A 15582-nucleotide genomic window follows, 5' to 3' on the forward strand; every position below is an offset into this window, starting at 1 on the left:
TCAGCATGAAGATATTAGGGAGGATGTAGACGTCCTGGGAGTGTGAAAGTAGGTCAATCATCCCTGCCAGAGGGTGAAACGGCTTCATACTTTGTAAGATTCTTTAATCATTTGATTAATCAAATCACGGATTTCGATTAAGATGGAGATGTTACCTCGATCTTCATTTCTATTTCTTATTAGAATGATTAGATTTCTAGGTAGCTAAATCATCTCAAGAAGACTCGTACAGATGTTCTCCGTCTGACAAGAGGTGAAGGAGAAGCTGCTTGGTGTTACAGGCAGGAAGGAGACGGGGACAAAAAGCTGAGACAACCCCCCACCCTGAAGCTCCCTTCAAACGCTTCTGCTTCTTCTCCCTTCCTGTTGCCTAGCGACCCAACATCACAGCTCTGCTGCCTGTGATTGATCAGCAGCCTGCCTACCCATAATACCTTGCAAACAAAAAGGCAAACAGGCGCTCCCTTCTTCCCCTTCCAAACGCACAGCACACCTTACCGAACGTGCATTATATGCGATCAGATGGTGGCTTCGTGTTCCTAATGAAATCCATTGTAAGCTATGCCATTGTTGGAAGATTATAAAGCTGTATTTGCTTTACATTATTTGCTCATATTGTACACACCGCCTGCTGTTAACTCTTATTATTGTGTGCTTTATACAATGAGCCAAAAATAAATAAAGTGCTTTAAAAACAAGCTGGTCAAACAAACCTCACCTATGGGATCCATATGACTGTGGTTACCTCAGCAGTGCACCCTAGAGGTTCCAAGGCGTAACAACATCCAATCACAGGCACCATGTTTCGTTCACACAAAAACATCACTACAAGAATCCTGCGGTGTGTCTGTCTGTGTTTGTGGAACAGTCAGTTGAATGTTCTTGAAAATGTAACTTAGAAACAGTGCAATGAAGAAATACACCTAAGTCAAGAAGAATGACTTAGCTGCCCTCGTGTTTCATGATGTCAGCGACAAACAACAGGAAGTTGGTTCTTTAGGAGTGAGACGCCATCTGCTGGATAAAAATGAGAAAATCATGTTTTTTGTTCATTCTATGAATAATACTTGATACCTTTTAGAGCAAACTTCCATTTTGTCAAGTATAATTAACACCAAAGCATCCAGTTAAATATTATTTCAGTAACTGTTGCAATATGTCGATCTAAACACTCATGGGAACCGGCGCAATGGTTCAGTATATGGTTTGTTCGAGGTGCAATCAAACGCAGCACAGTATGTTGACTATTCAGTTTGTCTCGACGTTGACAAGTTTTGTATCCAGCCAAAAATGAGCACTTTGCGACCCATCTAAGAGTTAAGTAACAGACAAAGATATAAAGGTATAGTGCAAATTCTGGTAATTTAAAAACTAAAATAATAAAAAGAAAACCGTTAACTTATGTACCAAATTCAGGCAGAAATAACCCTTTTCTAGTTATATTTTTCCCCATTTAAAACTTGAATTCTTTCAAAGTGAAATTTAAACTTCCAGGAGGATGTGCGCAATATTGTATTCACCTCTTTGTGATATTAAGAAAAAAAATCAGTGATATTTACTGCAGTTCTTACTGCCAGGCTAGCAAATTTAGCTTAGCTAATGTAGCGTTTATCTGCAAGCTAAGATGGACATATATGTAGCCTAGGTGTATGTAAATATACAGTCACCAGAACGTTTTTATTCATGTAAAGAGTCTGTACGTCCTATACAAAGCCAGTGAAACACTGTGTGTGTAAATAAATTTCAGGCTGGAAAGCTCCTCTTTGGTGTTTGCACTCATGTTCACTAAACGGTAAACTAAATTTTATCAGGCAGCTTTTTCACACAGTTTCCTGCTCTGTCTCATACGGGTCGATCCTGACAGCAGCCATTTTATTCATGTATCTTTCTCGGACATTACTCGAGACTGTCCACATTTTCTTCTTCTTGGAACTATCTACAGGTCCCTCTCAAAATATTAGCATATTGTGATAAAGTTTATTATTTTCCATTATGTAATGATAAAAATTTAACATTTATATATTTTAGATTCATTGCACACTAACTGAAATATTTCAGGTTTTTTATTGTCTTAATAACGATGATTTCGGCAAACAGCTCATGAAAACACAAAATTCCTATCTCACAAAATTAGCATATTTCATCCAACCAATAAAAGAAAAGAGTTTTTAATACAAAAAAAGTCAACCTTCAAATAATTATGTACAGTTATGCACTCAATACTTGGTTGGGAATCCTTTTGCAGAAATAACTGCTTCAATGCGGCGTGGCATGGAGGCAAACAGCCTGTGGTCTGCTGAGGTGTTATGGAGGCCCAGGATGCTTCGATAGCAGCCTTTAGCTCATCCAGTGTTGGGTCTTGCGACTCTCAACTTTCTCTTCACAATATCCCACAGATTGTCTATGGGGTTCAGGTCAGGAGAGTTGGCAGGCCAGTTGAGCTCAGTGATCCCATGGTCAGTAAACCATTTACCAGTGGTTTTGGCACTGTGAGATGGTGCCAGGTCGTGCTGAAAAATTAAATCTTCAACCCCATAAAGCTTTTCAGCAGATGGAAGCATGAAGTGCTCCAAAATCTCCTGATAGCTAGCTGCATTGACCCTGCCCTTGATAAAACACAGTGGACCAGCAGCTGACATGGCAACCCAGACCTTCACTGACTGGATACTTGACACTGGACTTCTGGCATTATGGCATTTCCTTCTCCGCAGTCTTCCTCCAGACTCTGGCACCTTGATTTCCAAATGACATGCAAAATTTGCTTTCATCTGAAAAATGTACTTTGGACCACTGACAACAGTCCAGTGCTGCTTCTCTGTAGCCCAGGTCAGGCGCCTCTGCTGCTGTTTCTGGTTCAAAAGTGTCTTGACATGGGGAATGTGGCACCTGTAGCCCATTTCCTGCACACGCCTGTGCTCGGTGGCTCTGGATGTTTCTACTCCAGACTCAGTCCACTGCTTCAGCACGTCCCCCGAGGTCTGGAATCAGCCCTTCTCCACAATCTTCCTCAGGGTTCGGTCACCTCTTCTCATTGTGCAGCGTTTTCTGACACACTTTTTCCTTCCCACTGAGGTGCCTTGATACAGCACTCTGGGAACAGCCTATTCGTTCAGAAATATCTTTCTGTGTTATGCCCTCTTGCTTGAGGGTGTCAATGACAGCAGTCAGGTCAGAGGTCTTACCCATGGTTGGGGTTTTGAGTGATGAACCAGGCTGGGAGTTTTAAAGGCCTCAGGAATCTTTTGCAGGTGTTTAGAGTTAATTCGTTGATTCAGATGATTAGGTTCATAGCTCGTTTAGAAACCCTTTTCATGATATGCTAATTTTGTGAGATAGGAATTTTGGGTTTTCATGAGCTGTATGCCAAAATCATCCGTATTAAGACAATAAAAGACCTGAAATATTTCAGTTAGTGTGCAATGAATCTAAAATATTTGAATGTTCAGTTTTTATCATTGCATTATAAAAAATAATGAACTTTATCACAATATGCTAATATTTTGTGAAGGACCTGTATATGGCGTTGATGAAAGCCATGCGTCCGATATGCACTGCGGATGCGCTTGACTACTAATACGGCGCGGCTCGATTCCGGTACAGACTTGTGAGAAATATGTACCAAACAAAACTCCACACCTGCTGCTACTCTTGGCGACCGGAATCCACTCAGACGGTAATGTGCCAACAAAGCTCCTCAAGTTTTGTTTTCTATCAACACTGGTTGCTTCTTTCTGTGCCGTTGTTATCCTTCTGTCTTTTTATTAGAGATATTTTGAGTCTAAAAGTCTCGCCAACCTTCCTACAGGTTACTTGCCGATATTTTATCTACCTGGATATAGCTCTGTGAACTGAAGAATGGATGTACAACCTTGGGCAAATGCTTTTTCCAGAAAGTGTAAGAGCCTCTGAAGCTGTTATACCACATTATATTGTCTAACCATGCTGTTAGGTTTTTCTAATCCTTCACTCATGTAAAACTTGATCCGGATTACAGGTGACCATGAAGACAGACGATTGGTGCGCGCGGACTCACACAGGGTGACCGACATTTTGAGGAATGAATAGGACAGCTGTCAGCGACAGTACATAACCCGGAGTGGTAAGTCTGGCATATTTTTTTCAATATCAATATATATACTTTTAATTAAACGACAAGTATCTTTAAAACTAGTGTTGACAGGGGTCCACCGTCAACAACTTTTAGCATCTCGTAGTTAGAGCTCTTAAACCTGTTTTTAAATGCATCAAAAATGAATCATATTTGCTATTAAAAAAACAATCGGTCTTAATGAATACATTTTAACAACGTCCTTCATAATGTGATTTTTCTGTACAGTTATAACACCTATAAAATTAGCTACAACTAAAAGCAAAACCATGCCAGAAAACATCAAGACTGTTTTTACTTAAGAGCTAATAATATGGATCAACTGTGAGATGTTTATGCAGCATCTTTGAATGTTTATTGTTTTTCCAATGAATAACTAGGTCAAAAATCGCTTAAATTACTTCCTTGCGCAACTTTGATTCACAAACTGTACACAACTGATTTGTGCGCAGTTGCTTACACTTTTGTCGATATGGTGAAAATCTCAGGTGGACGTGTGAATAGCAACATCTCATCCTCATCTATTAAATCCAAAATGCTGATAGCCTAAGAAGTATGCATTTATACCTTGTTGTTGGTAAACATGTAAAAGTTAGTGTGATATTAACTTTGCTTAAACACCTTGCTCAAACACTTCATATGTAACTTAACAACAAAACGCTGACTAGAACCTTAGCTACGTCGTTCAGAAGAGAAGAGAATAACCTAAGAAGATGTTGAGCATTGGAATAAGCCTAATCCTAAACTGTCTTGTGTCCCTTTTGTCTTGATTTTTGGAAGTATGAACTTGGAATTAGTTCACATTCAAGTGGTTGTCTAGTTGCAAACTGGGATTTGCTAAATGTTGTGCCTAATCACAAAGCTAACTCCTTTTAGCGGTTGATAACAAGGTATTTCTTTTAGCTTTTATACATTTAAACATGTGAAGAATATTCTCAGGAATAGATGCCGATTCAAGTTCTGCACTGTTTTAACCTGTTTTAACCTACACATGTGGCAGCCATGTTGGATTTAAAAGTTTTGTTAAGCCATGATCAGTGACAAACCTTTGGTTTTACTTGAATTATCATGTTTGCGCTGTATTTTTCATCACCTTTAAATAGATTTGAGCCACTTTGGGCTGAGAGGTGGTCCACTGTTCAACATTCTGTTGAACCAAACACCTAGCAGAAAAAATAAAATAAAATCACAAATTCACTAAGTCCTCCACCCATTTTTGTAGCTGCGCATTGCCGTATCCACATATCCGGTATCTGACCGCTGCAATCCAATCTTCTCTAAATTGGGGAGGAATTGGCAGGTGTGAAGGAGGGAAGTTCTAACGACTGTATTAGCAGTCTTGCTACAAAAGAACCTTAAATTAATTTTATAAAAAGAATGACCCTAAAATTCACCCTGCTAAGTCTGTTTTGAAATCACCTTTCAGAAAGCAAACGGCATGGCTGCATGAAGCCAGTTTGGATAGGTTTCAGGAGAGAAGAACATTAGTTAAAAGAAATTAAAGCGACAGAGTTGGAAAACGAGGACACTTTAATGATGGGTTCAAGATGTAGTACCTTCCAGAAGTATTTATAACATGAACCCTTTTCATATTTTGTCACCTTTACACCACTACTTTAATCTGCAGCTTTATGAGAAGTCTCTAGATTCATTTTCTGAGACAAAATATGAAAAAGTTCAACTTGTGCGAATGCTTTCGCAAAGCACTGCACAGTTCTCGACAGGACCATTGACTGGTGTGTGTCTTTACAATAGAGGTGTGTTTTTCCACCTGCAACAGATGTTTAATCGTACAGAACGCGCACGCCGAGGAACATCTCCAGTAAAACTGAACACATGCGATACAGATAAGCGCTGCAGAAACATTGGCAGCAACAGTAGCACAACGGAAAATACCAAACCAATACAAGCACCTCGAAATCCGGCTCTGATTCGTCACAGATGCCGACACGACCGGAAAACATGCAGCAAACACGTCGAAAACGGAGCCCAAACGGTAAAACATAGAGTGCAAATACAAAGTAGCAGACCTAACCACTGTGTTATTGTTTTATTCTCCATGTTTGTCATATTACACAATCTTAAATGGGTTTGAGGACAACCTCGATTGACTCAACTCCCGGTGCATTCTGGGTTGAAGTGAGTGACTGTCCCTCAAAGTGCACTTATCAACAATACTGCAAATTTCTATAGGTACTGAGCTGTGAAAAAGGCTCTGGCTTTTTACCGTTTTTATCTGTTTTGCTTTTTTCATTTTGTCCAACTTGCATGTCTCTAATCAGTGATGTCCAATTCTTTGACAAACCAGGTCAAATTTAACTACTGGCGTGTCAAAATCCATTCAGTCTAAAATGCAAAATGTAGTTAGATTTTTTTCTAGTTTGTTAGTGTTTACAAAACTTGTATGTCTTTAAAGATCCAAAATATAATAAGGCTTCAGTCTGTTGCCTTGTTAAAAGAAAAACAGCCATTTCCCCATTTTTGTTTGTGTCATAAATCATTTTCACCATTGTTGACATGTTGTCACGGGCCAAACAAAATCACTTCAAGGGCCAAAATGGCCCTGGCCCCACACTTTGGGCTATCCCAGAAATATTGATATCAAATATCCTGAGTAAGTACAAGATGCAGCCTATTTCATAATATTCATGTTTGATATTAAGTCATAACCTGAAGATCTAATCACAGAAAAAATACTGTCATATATTTTTAAATACCTTCTATTGTCACTTTTCTTGTTATTGCAGGAAGTACCACAAAAGATTCTAATGAAAGGTTCATATTTCCAGTTCCCTGCTGCAATATCCAGATGTTCTGTGACTGCCTGAATAAATTATCTGCATTTTCATTGACTATAAATTGCGCAATTTGAATATACAAAAATAAATGTGTTTAATGGAAAAAACGCCAATTTGGAAAAAAGAAACCCCAAACTTTGCGCTGTGGTTTGTCGGCCGTATTGAAATAAATGTCTTTTGCAAAACTGCAACAGAAACACTTTTTTTCTCACATGATCAGCAACCAGATGTTACTACTGGCAGGAATGATGAAGAAAACAACAGGAAATGGTAGGAGGAGGATGTTTGGATGAGTGTTTTTCAGACACCACTGCTGAATTAAGCATTGACCTGATGGATTTGTCGCTGCCATGACTTATCACGTAAACAAGCTTATTTACACATTTAATTTGTTATTTAATGAAAACACCACAATTGTGAAGTTGTGTTTTTTCGACATTACTGAGATGGAGACAAAGATTTGTGCACCTTTATAGTGGAAACGCAGCCTGTGCTGATGTGTTTTGGAGTAATTTCGATGATTAGTGACTCATTGGACAGTTTCTTTCTATGACGTCATCATTGAGAACTGCATTTTGTATCTACTCAGGTTTGATACTAGTTACTTTAATCTTGAAGCATGTATGTGTGACAAAAAAGAAAAAAAAGTAAAAATTGAACAAAATCTGTAAGGGAGTGGGTGGAACATATTTTCACTTCCTCTCTGACGAATGCCAAAAATCCATGTCAGTCCTTCCTCATCAGGCGTTCTCTGATGCCGCTGTGTGGCTGACGTCTCCACACATCGGCGGCGGCGGCGGCTCGCGCTCCGCCTGTGAGTCAGCACAATCTGGGTTTTTGCGGAGGCCAGGGCCGAGCTCGGAGAAACGGTTCTGCGGCTCGGCGCCCATTTCGGACTCCAGCGCGCATTCGACCGAGGGGAGCATGGGCGCGGGAGCGTTTAGGGTCTCGGCGAGGAAGGAGGGCGTGTCGCTCGCCAAGCCGTCCAGCTGGTAGGGCTGCAGGGAGGGGGCGCTGTGGAACGGGCTGCCGAGGCCGAGGGGGCTGTTGGTGTAACTCAGAACAGAGGGGAGGGGGACGGAGTACGAGGGAGGATTCAGTCCGTGCAATGAACAGTCCCAGTCTTCCTCCTCATCATCTTCTTCATCCTCTTCCTCATCCTCTTCGTCCTCCTCCTCCTCTTCGTCCTCGTCGTCTTCCTCTGCGTCCTCCGGGTCGAGAGTTTCTAGACTGTGCGTGCTGCAGTCCGACAGCCCGCTGCAAACGCTGCTGCCGTCCTCGTCGTAAGCCTCGTCCTCCTCCTCTTCGTCGTCGTCTTCGTCCTCCTCGTCCTCCTCGTCCTCGTCTAGATGCGAATCGGAGTCACCCGTGCTCTGGAGATGCATGATGGGATTGTTCATCTTCAGAGACTGAGGGTTGTGCTGCTGCTGCTGCTGCTGCTGCTGCTGGATCAAGGTGGTGTTGCCGTGGTAACCGTTGCCACTGGTTACAAGCTGCTGCTCCGTCTGCTGGTACTGCTCCTCGCGGCTCTTCTCCAGCTCCAGCTTCATGATGGTGTGCAGGAAGTGGGTGCGCACGCGGACCGGGTTGAACTCCAGCCGCCCGGCGCCGTTGCTGCAGCCGTCCTTGGTGCAGCCGCAGGGGAAGGACATGCGGTCCACCTGGAGGGAGGGGGGCGCAGGGGGGGGGGCAAACATCACACACAGGAGAGGCAGCTGCCAATCAGAGCCAGTCATGAGTTGGGGAGAAGTTCAGAATCTGCTGTGGATGATTTGGAATTTCATCTGCAGCGCTACTGGAAAAGATGCACATATGATTACGCCCATTACTCGCCATTTGTCATCTGTTTCAGAAGCAAAACACTTTTGGGCTATTTTTTTTGTACAATTGGGATCAATATAATATCACCTCTGTGCCATTTAGAGCAGTACCATGATAAAAAAGCATAATCCTTTAGTTTTATGGTAACTTAAAGGACTAAAAGAGGACCTGAGTTTTTAAATCTGCCTGATTTGTCCAATGTTTTAGATTTGTGGCAATTCTGAAGGAAATTTTGAAGGAAAGGATCATTTTAATCTTCTTTTAAACAGAAAAAAACTCCTGTTAAGACATGTTTGGAGTGGTTTTTACTCAGTTGACACTCAATTTTTTTGGCCAATTTTTTAAAATGGCAAATTAATCATCTACACAAAGTCTGTTCCACAAATCTCTGCCTTCATGTGACCTCGGTTATCATCTGGATTTGAGATATTAACTGAAAGTCCTATAAATCTATTAAAACGTTTTAAAGCATTGTTTTAATTATCCATTTCAGGTTTATTCAGTATTTTCAATAATCTAACTCCATGTGACTAAATATAGTCCATAGTTTGTATTTTGAAAAAGAAAAAGTATTGTGATTGCAGTTATAAAGAAAACATGACATACAAAAGTCCTTGACTTAAACCAATTTTTGCTTTAGCGTCTATGAAACATTTAAGCTAGTTGTTGTTTAAATGTATTGTCATCCAGTAGTTATTCACTGGGACTCTCCAGTTATGACAGTTTGTTATTCATGAGTCCTTTATTTAATGGAAATAAAAAAGTGGATTCTTAGTTTTCCAAAAAGTAGTGTTAACATTTTATCTGTGTCTGTTTTTGTAAACTCGATATAAATTACATTTTATGTCGCTACATCCTCTACTGGTCAATCTGCCTGAAAGTGTTAGCCATCTGTAATTAATCCCTTGCGTAACTTTCTCTCTCCCAACTTGTAAATAACTGATCCATAGATAATTGCATCGTGATTAATCGTAAGGAAGAACAAACAAATCCTCCTGACACTAAGAGGTCATTTTATATTCGATGTGTTTTCATACACAGACAGACATTTACAAAACTTTAGTATTATAGATGTGCCTCACCACATTTCCATTTACCTGGCACTTAATGCCGGCCAGGCTGCAAGCACAGGTCTCTGGGTCGCATATCCCTCGGCAGCGACACCCACACTCCTCTCTAGACATCCTCAGGGCGCGCAGCTCGTGTTTCTCCTCCACATCGATGCGGCGGACCCCAGAGGCACGGAGGAGCGCGCGCCGCCTCCTGGTGGTCAGGGGCTGGAGGAAGAAGTAGTCGTCCACCTCCGTGTTGTCCACATCCAGGTCGTCTTCTGAGATGTCGTCGAGCGTCAGAGTATCGGCTTCCATGGAGGACACCGTGCCGTTCTTGGTTAGCTGAAGAGACGGAACCCAGAATGTTACACGTATTTAAATTCGTAACCTGGCGATGGGTTGCTCCACCGACTTTGAGTTTGATGGCGTTGAGCTTCTCCTCTTTGAGATGATCCCTCAGCATGTTCCTATGGCTCTGTTTCTGCTCCATGGCAAACTCCCTGAGGGTGAAGCGCTTCACCCCGCTGTGACGCGGCGACATCCCCAGGGTGCTGCCGCCCTGCGTCGGCACGCTGGTGAAGCCCTGGCGCCGGCTGAAATAGTACACGGTGACGCTCTCAAAGTGCACATTACGTCCCCGTAGTCGCTTTGACTGCTGCTGGACAGAGGCTAATGGTAAGACATAGAAGGAGACACAAGCCAATGATAAAGCTGAAGCAGTGGCTGCATGTTTTTAAAGGGTATTTCACATACATGCTTTATGTATTGTATCTATAGTGCTGTGATATCTGTACATAAATATATTATTGAGTGTTACTGTGGTCCACTAAAGTCCCAAATTCTGTGAAATTGCTTCGTAACCTTTCTTTTCAAATGGCTTGACATCATCGACCCTCTCATCTGTCTCATCTGAATTTCTTTTAAGGTTGGAGTCTAATCTTTTTACCCTGTGCGTGGTCCCACCGGGACCTTACGTGTGTTTTGTGTGTGTGTGTGTGTGTGTGTGTGTGTGTGCGTGTGCGTGTGTGTGTGTCTGGTTTCAGGAACTGACGGTCTGACAGGATGCCTCTATCTCTTCCCCATTGTCCGAACATAACACCTGTTCATGTTAGGTTGGAGAGCCTTTTCCTTTCAGTAAATGAAAGCATTGTGTGAAAAATCTCAGACATTACTGTCTGGAAAAAAACGGCAAAAGCAGCAAATCTTTAATAGGAGAAATACTAAAACATTTTCTATGAAGCTATGGATAAAAGCGTAAAATTCTTTGAATGAAATGCCAGACAAAGTACCAAATGAACAAAGTTTGTTGGCAAAAAGCAAGGTAGCATTTCCCCTCCCCCACTTGTTGCTGTCAGTCAAATTGACCAACAAAAAAATTATTATTTTTTTGGTCATCTGTTGGTTAATACTCCCGATGAATTCTGATATTTGGAAGTATGTCTGCTTGCAACAAAACATTAATAGTCATTGTTTAGAAAGTAAAGAATCGCAACCAACAAAATTTTGATCATTTTGTTGTTGTCTTTTCTTCATGGGCAAACCATCGCTTTACATTTTTGTTTGAAGTCTCAAAGTTAAAATATTAAATAAATGTTACATATAATCAGTATATAATTTTAGCTTAAGTATAAATAATTAGGACAAGTAAGTTGAGCTTGAGCAGATGTACGTTAAGTATTTTAAAAAGTATTTATAAAATATTTTACTTCCACTTCATAATTGTTCACTTCCTTGACAGTATCCTACAGATGTACTGCACTGTTAAAGCCCATTCTCTTTGCCTCCTGAATTCTTAAAACCCTTACCAATCAGGTTAATAAAACAAGAAAGGTTCGTTGGTGAGATCTTACGATCTAGAATCCCGGAGGGGACAGAATTATTAAGACTATCGCTGCTGTTGCCGCTGTCGCTGCAGGAAACCTCGTCATCTTCTGAGCCCTGCAGAGACAAATAAGAGGAGGGTTCCTCTTCAAGCTTTCTCTTCAGGATCCCACTCATCCTGCAGCAGGTCCCGCTGGTCACACCTGTGCGACAGACACATTGACATAAAGCACATTGATGAAACTTCACAACTCTTTTCAAAAGCTGATTGAGCCTTTTAATTTGTTGGAAGCTTTCAGACAGAATACTGGACTAATTCGATTTATCTTTTAGCTTAAATTCAAGCATATTTCTTTGCACACAACAAGCTGCCCATCTCTCTAGCTAGCATGTTGCTTGCAAATGGTGGCAAACCCACTTTGTGTCCTTTTGTTCAATTTTTGTTTGTTTTAGTCCACAACTTTATATCTTCATCACTGTCACAAGGCAGCTCTGTTGAGTTACAAAAATGCAACAACTCAGGGTCAACAAAAGGTAGCATTACACTAGCAAATGTAACATAGCATTAGCTGCGAAAAGAGACTAATTTTACTGTTATACAGCTGCAAAAGAGCATAATGTGGTTAAGAATGCTGAAAATATGACATTATTTTCAAAAAGCATACAATTTGTTGCTTTGGACAATAAAAACTCTTAATTTTGCTTTGTAAACTCTAGTAAATGAGTTTGACTATAACCCTGACCTTAAAGTAGAATATAGCTACCACGCACTGATAGTTGCAACTCTAACATGTTTATTTGCACATAATGTACATCCTCAGTTGCTGAACACTTTGCTTAGCATCTAAAGGCATATCTGTTTGAGATATAGCACCTTTATTGGCATGTTTTCTAATAGTAGTTGGCCTCTTAACCCTGGACAACAACAGAAACCTTTCCTGGTTTCGACGTTTCAAAATTAAGGAAAAGGAAATGCACCCTAACCCAGTCTAATAATAAAACACCTTTCTGTTTGCCTGTTGTATAACTGTGGTGAATTCAAACCTGTAGTGGTATATAGATGTGCCATGTGGTGCTTCTACATCAAAATTCTGGAGTTTCCAAAACAAACAAACTTTGTCTTAACTACCGGTCCATCAAAAGTAATTAGGAAGGTAGATGTTCTGAATTAAACATGACAGAATTATGTCCATACAACTCCTTGCAAATACATTCATAACCCTTCTACTTTTTTCCAGATTTTGTTGTGGGCAAGTCCTGATAATTTCAGAGAAAGTATATTTGTATTCTTTTCCCCATGGTCATTATTTTTGTTGGAACCGACTTCGGAAATTGCAGCATCAAGTCTTGCAGCATGTTCTTCTAACACCTTTCCGAGTTTTAAAGAGCGACATTTATTGGCTGATTCATTTTTTATGCGGGATCCACACACCATGTTGCAGCTACTGCCTTGTTTCACTGTGGGGATGTTGTGCTTAAGGTAATATGCAAAATTTTGCCTTTACTTTCAAGCCAACCAACACAAAAATCTTGCGTGTTTGCGATGCCTTGCAAATAGAAAACAAGTCATGTCAAAGATGCGATGATCTTATCTAGATTTAGGCAAACCAGATGTCATCCTATTCTACGTTGATGAGCAATGAAACAGCAGTTCTAGACGCAGTCAGTTGTTAGACGTAAAAAGGGGCCTCTTTAGGGGAACCCTTGTCAACTTTTTGTTTGTTTTTATTTCCAATCAGAAGAAGTTATTCAGTAGAGACATTGGGCTGGTTGAGGATTACATCACATGCAGCAGGGCTGAATGATGAGCCAAGGTTTTCCTCTTGGACCGGCTTTGTCTCGCCTCCTACAGTGTTATACAATTTTCTTTATCAGTGCAAAGTCCCTGTGCTTCCCTATGTTTTCGAAGGCACATGAAAACGAAAGGGCACGACGGCGTTGTAGATAAATCAGTGATGAGTGTTGTATGTTTAAAATCTTCCATCTCCATCCATGCACCCGTTTTCGCCCGAAATCCCTCGTTGAGTGAGTGAGCGCCGTTACTTTCTGATGCCCGCATGCACGCACGCACAGCCTCCCACTCCTCATTCATATCCTCATCCCAAACACTGACATGAGATTTTCTCATTGACAAATGGAAGTCAGTGCCACCATGTGACGTAAGCGAACCTCCCGGAGGCCGAGCTGGTTCGGCTCCCCGCTGCTCTGACCGTCTTCACTGACCTGTTTCCGTCTCTTGCTTCTGGTTTCCCGGCGGTCCTCCCGACTCTCTCCTCTCCATCACACAATGTTCAGCAGTGGCGGCCAGTACTCCCCATGTGCCGTGACGATGCCGTGAGCGCTGCCATGATGCCTGCTCTTCCTTATTTCTCTCTTTCCAGCAGCGCCTCGCACTATTGTGCCGCCTCCGTCGCTGTCTTCTGCCTGCTCCTACTGCACCCTCATTCTGTGCTTGCGCTGTCAGCTTCCTCGCCGTCTGATTCTCTCCTGCTTTGCAACCCCTCCTTCCCCTCTTCCTCTCCCTCGCTCCTCACAAAGACTTGTTAGCTCAGTGCATCTGCCGGCTGGAAGCGCTCGAGCCTGACAGAGGTGAAGCAAGCTCGCCAAGATCATACAATGAAGGAGTGCGTGCGAGAGTACAGATACAGAAAAGCGATGCTGAATCGACTTCAAACCTTTCTTTTTATCAAACACAAGCAACAATGTACCAGATTAAAAATGTATTTCCTAACTCTCCCCCAGCACTCCACACTTAAATACACCAATGGTTTCATGAGCTTGTTCAAATATGTAAAATTATACGTATTAATATGCAAAAACAACACAAGTTTAATTTGCTTAGCCAATGCAAAATAAATAATAAAAATAACAAAACTGACAAAAACAATAGGTTGTTGCCTATGTTGGTCAAACATGTAACAAATCTCCTTTCAACTGGTTCATAAAGTGGAATTATAAATTCTAAATATATTGTAAATAATAAAGCATGAGCACAAAGAATAGAATTAGACTGAATAGATCGGCCGTTATGGCATTGTCACTGATACCCAATCTAGAATTGTCTTTTCAATATCGGGACCGATACAGATATTAATATCTGATCGGTGCATCTCTAGCCATATGTTGATAAACTCAGTCTTGTTGCTTTGGCAAGAAAAATATCCAGAATCCAGCATTAATAAAGAAGCAGAAGGAAAAAGAAACAAAACAGACTATTTAATATGATATATTCTATACATTTTTTCTTTTCTCATCAGATTTTTCTGTCAGGCAAAAGTTTGAGTCACACTCAGACATCTACATTACACAACTAGTTGGTTAAGGCTACCTTGGTTGCTAGCTAGCTAGTTTTACATTTGAAATGGTGAACCTGCAGAATCCGGATCAAATCTGTTGGATTTTTCGACTTGATTTTTGCATTCCTTTGGTTTTGTTAATGCAGATTGTATAAAATGTGAATAGATGTTTTTTTTAATGTCTGCATCTTGTGAGCCTTTGACTCCTATTAAAACTGCCATTTTGTATTACACTACCATTCTGATTAGCATTTTTCTTTGTTACCTTTTTCTTCCCAATATCATGACTTATCGTTTTACACTATAAATATATATGTACTTCAAAACTATACATCTTCTTGTTTTATTTTTTTAACTGGCATTTAATGAGTTCATCTTTTTAAAAATATGTCTATTGTGTACATTGGAAAAAATATTGATACGTTTATTAATACAATTGTTAGGATTAAAAGTATTTTTTTTCTCAGTTAAAACACAAAACAAAACAAAAACACCTGCTTGTTAGTTGATGTATTCAATTACAGCAAGCTAAGTACTTACTGTTTTAATAGAAGATGGTTACGACTATAGTTGGAATAAGTTGTAGCTTGCTTTTTTTTTTTGAGATCGGTCTAGTCAAAGTCCAAGTGTAAATCTAATTGAGCATGTGTGGCAGGACTTGAGAATTGATGTTCAGAGTTTCTTCA

The 15582-nt window shown here is 40.7% G+C and overlaps 1 protein-coding gene across 2 annotated transcripts; it reads right to left on the reverse strand.

Annotated features, from left to right (window-relative positions):
- Nucleotides 1-5619: 5619 nt before the first annotated feature.
- Nucleotides 5620-14107, reverse strand: LOC122827414 (cysteine/serine-rich nuclear protein 3-like). 2 transcript variants are annotated; one of them, XM_044110334.1, is made up of 5 exons: nucleotides 13824-14107; nucleotides 11630-11803; nucleotides 10192-10448; nucleotides 9810-10121; nucleotides 5620-8567 (listed from the first exon to the last, which is right to left on the reverse strand). In XM_044110334.1, exons 1-5 carry the CDS (start codon nucleotides 13879-13881, stop codon nucleotides 7647-7649), a joined length of 1722 nt encoding a protein of 573 aa, XP_043966269.1. In that variant the 5' UTR covers nucleotides 13882-14107; the 3' UTR covers nucleotides 5620-7646. The 2 variants fall into 2 exon arrangements, with proteins under 2 accessions (XP_043966269.1, XP_043966270.1); XM_044110335.1 differs by having other exon boundaries at nucleotides 5626-8567; nucleotides 9825-10121.
- Between the last annotated feature and the right edge of the window lie 1475 nt (nucleotides 14108-15582).

The sequence above is a fragment of the Gambusia affinis genome, linkage group LG24 (assembly GCF_019740435.1).
Source record: "Gambusia affinis linkage group LG24, SWU_Gaff_1.0, whole genome shotgun sequence".
Taxonomy (NCBI): Eukaryota; Metazoa; Chordata; class Actinopteri; order Cyprinodontiformes; family Poeciliidae; genus Gambusia; species Gambusia affinis.

What these genes read in the sequence shown, in the direction of transcription:
- LOC122827414 (XM_044110334.1), bottom strand. Translation starts at nt 13,881, where the DNA reads ATGGAGAGGAGAGAGTCGGGAGGACCGCCGGGAAACCAGAAGCAAGAG. An exon ending in CCCCTCCGGGATTCTAGATC is followed by an intron (nt 10,449 to 11,629) that starts GTAAGATCTCAC and finishes TCTTACCATTAG; the next exon opens with CCTCTGTCCAGCAGCAGTCA. An exon ending in GCCAGGTAAATGGAAATGTG is followed by an intron (nt 8,568 to 9,809) that starts GTGAGGCACATC and finishes CCCTCCCTCCAG; the next exon opens with GTGGACCGCATGTCCTTCCC.